Here is a 1,768-nt window from a genome sequence, read left to right on the forward strand (position 1 = left end):
GCCAGGGGAGGTTTAGATTGGATGTGAGGAAAAATTTCTTTCCTGAAAGAGTGATTAAACATTGGACCAGGCTGCCCAGGGAAGTGGTTGAGTCACCATCCCTGGAGGTATTTAAAAGACGTGTAGATGAGGTGCTTAGGGACATGGTTTAGTGGGCATGGTGGTGTTGGGTTGACGGTTGGACTCGATGATCTTAGAGGTCTCTTCCAACCTTAATGATTCTATGATTCTAAACAAAAGTATACCACATACAAAAGTGTTATTTTTATTTTTCTTATGAAAACCTGTGGATTTTTCCAATAAGTAGGTTCACTTTTTCAGAAAGATCTGATGATGTTGTCTCCTCAAAAGGAATGCATCCAAAGAATGCAATTAAAATCTGTTCAAAAGCCATGGGGTATTTTATATGGCAGTAAAAACAAAGTTTCCTGCTGTAGATAGTCCCAATTAATTCTTCCCCTTTTTCCTTTTCATTGCTTTCCATTCACCTTCCTGTGTGGCAAGGCTACCAAGAAGCTCTTTCACTTTTCTTTTTCTGGCTGAATCTCTGTAAAACACACAAATCAACATATAAAATATTTCAGAAAGATTATATTAGTGAAAATAAGTAAGTATATTTAGACAATAATTATTAATTTATAAAAAGCCCCCTAACTCTTAAATTTCACCAACACACACTTCAAATAAAAACATTTTGCATATTCTTAAACTAGAGAAATGAAACTGAAAAATTGAAAACACTCCATATGGTATCTATTGAAAAGGTTTGTTTTTCCCCAAATTGTCCGATTTTATTTAAGATTAGTATGGTTGATCATTATTGTCAGTCTTGGCACGCAGTAAAGAAATGAACACACAGCAGAATAACCCCCAAACTGGTGCTGAAACAAAGGCTACATTACCTCTCCATGATTTCTGAAAGTTGCATTCTAGCCAGAAACTGGTTATCTTTCCGAATCTCACGAATGGCTCCTTTAAGTTCACGTTTATGCTTCTGAATCAACTGCTTTCTTTCTTGCTCCTTCTTGCTGCCTCCCTGCTTTCTTCCAAACTCTAAACTGAAATGAGGATGTATGTGTGAGCACAGAACACCTCAACAAAATCAACTTTTTCATGTTTATAAGGAATGAGGTTTTGTATGAATACTAACTCAGTATTTTAATTCCTGCATATTATATGATTAACTTGCAAAATAAGGAGCTGCCCAGTGAGCATACTGGAAAAACACTCACCAGACCTTCTAACTGCATGTCATCATCATGCAAACGACAAGCAGACAACATCTTCCAGAGAACAGTTACACTTCAATCCCCCATATGTAGCCTGCATTTGAACAGACTGAAAAAGCTAGAGTAGAAGAAGGAAAGACGTCTGGAGAAAGATGCAATCTCCCAATATATTAAGTTTTTGCAGACTTTCTCTGCAGATGAATTCCACAGAAAAAATCTCATCAGTTACTTGGGGATAAATGTGTATGGTAGAGGAAAGCTGTCTTCAATTACTAGAATAACTAAGGCAGACAATTTATGCCCCTGTAGATAACCAACATGGCTAAATAAATCAGCAGCCAATATAAGGCATGCCTCCTGAATCAGAATACTGTTCTATTACCTACAAAACCAAACTAGTGTTATTAAAATTTAATTCCAAACCAGAATACAAAAATGCACGTGGTCATTGCAAGCTCTGTAAAAAAGGGGAAAAAAACCCATGTTTTTTTGTCATTTCTACCGTTGGAAGGTAGAAAGCTGCTTGGTTGGGGGAAAGA

The 1,768-nt window shown here is 36.7% G+C and overlaps 1 protein-coding gene across 1 annotated transcript in view; it reads right to left on the minus strand.

Annotated features, from left to right (window-relative positions):
- Positions 1 to 240: 240 nt before the first annotated feature.
- The window catches only part of NOP14 (NOP14 nucleolar protein), a 25,018-nt gene continuing 23,490 nt past the window's right edge, over positions 241 to 1,768 (minus strand). Inside the window, exons 17-18 of the mRNA XM_009328814.1 lie at positions 903 to 1,058; positions 241 to 547 (exon numbers count right to left, since the gene is read on the minus strand). Of these exons, the coding sequence (XP_009327089.1) occupies positions 448 to 547; positions 903 to 1,058 (256 nt within the window). The 3' untranslated portion in view covers positions 241 to 447. The remainder of the gene's footprint in view (positions 548 to 902; positions 1,059 to 1,768) is intronic.

The sequence above is a fragment of the Pygoscelis adeliae genome, unplaced genomic scaffold (genome assembly GCF_000699105.1).
Source record: "Pygoscelis adeliae isolate BGI_AS28 unplaced genomic scaffold, ASM69910v1 Scaffold66, whole genome shotgun sequence".
Lineage (NCBI taxonomy): Eukaryota > Metazoa > Chordata > Aves > Sphenisciformes > Spheniscidae > Pygoscelis > Pygoscelis adeliae.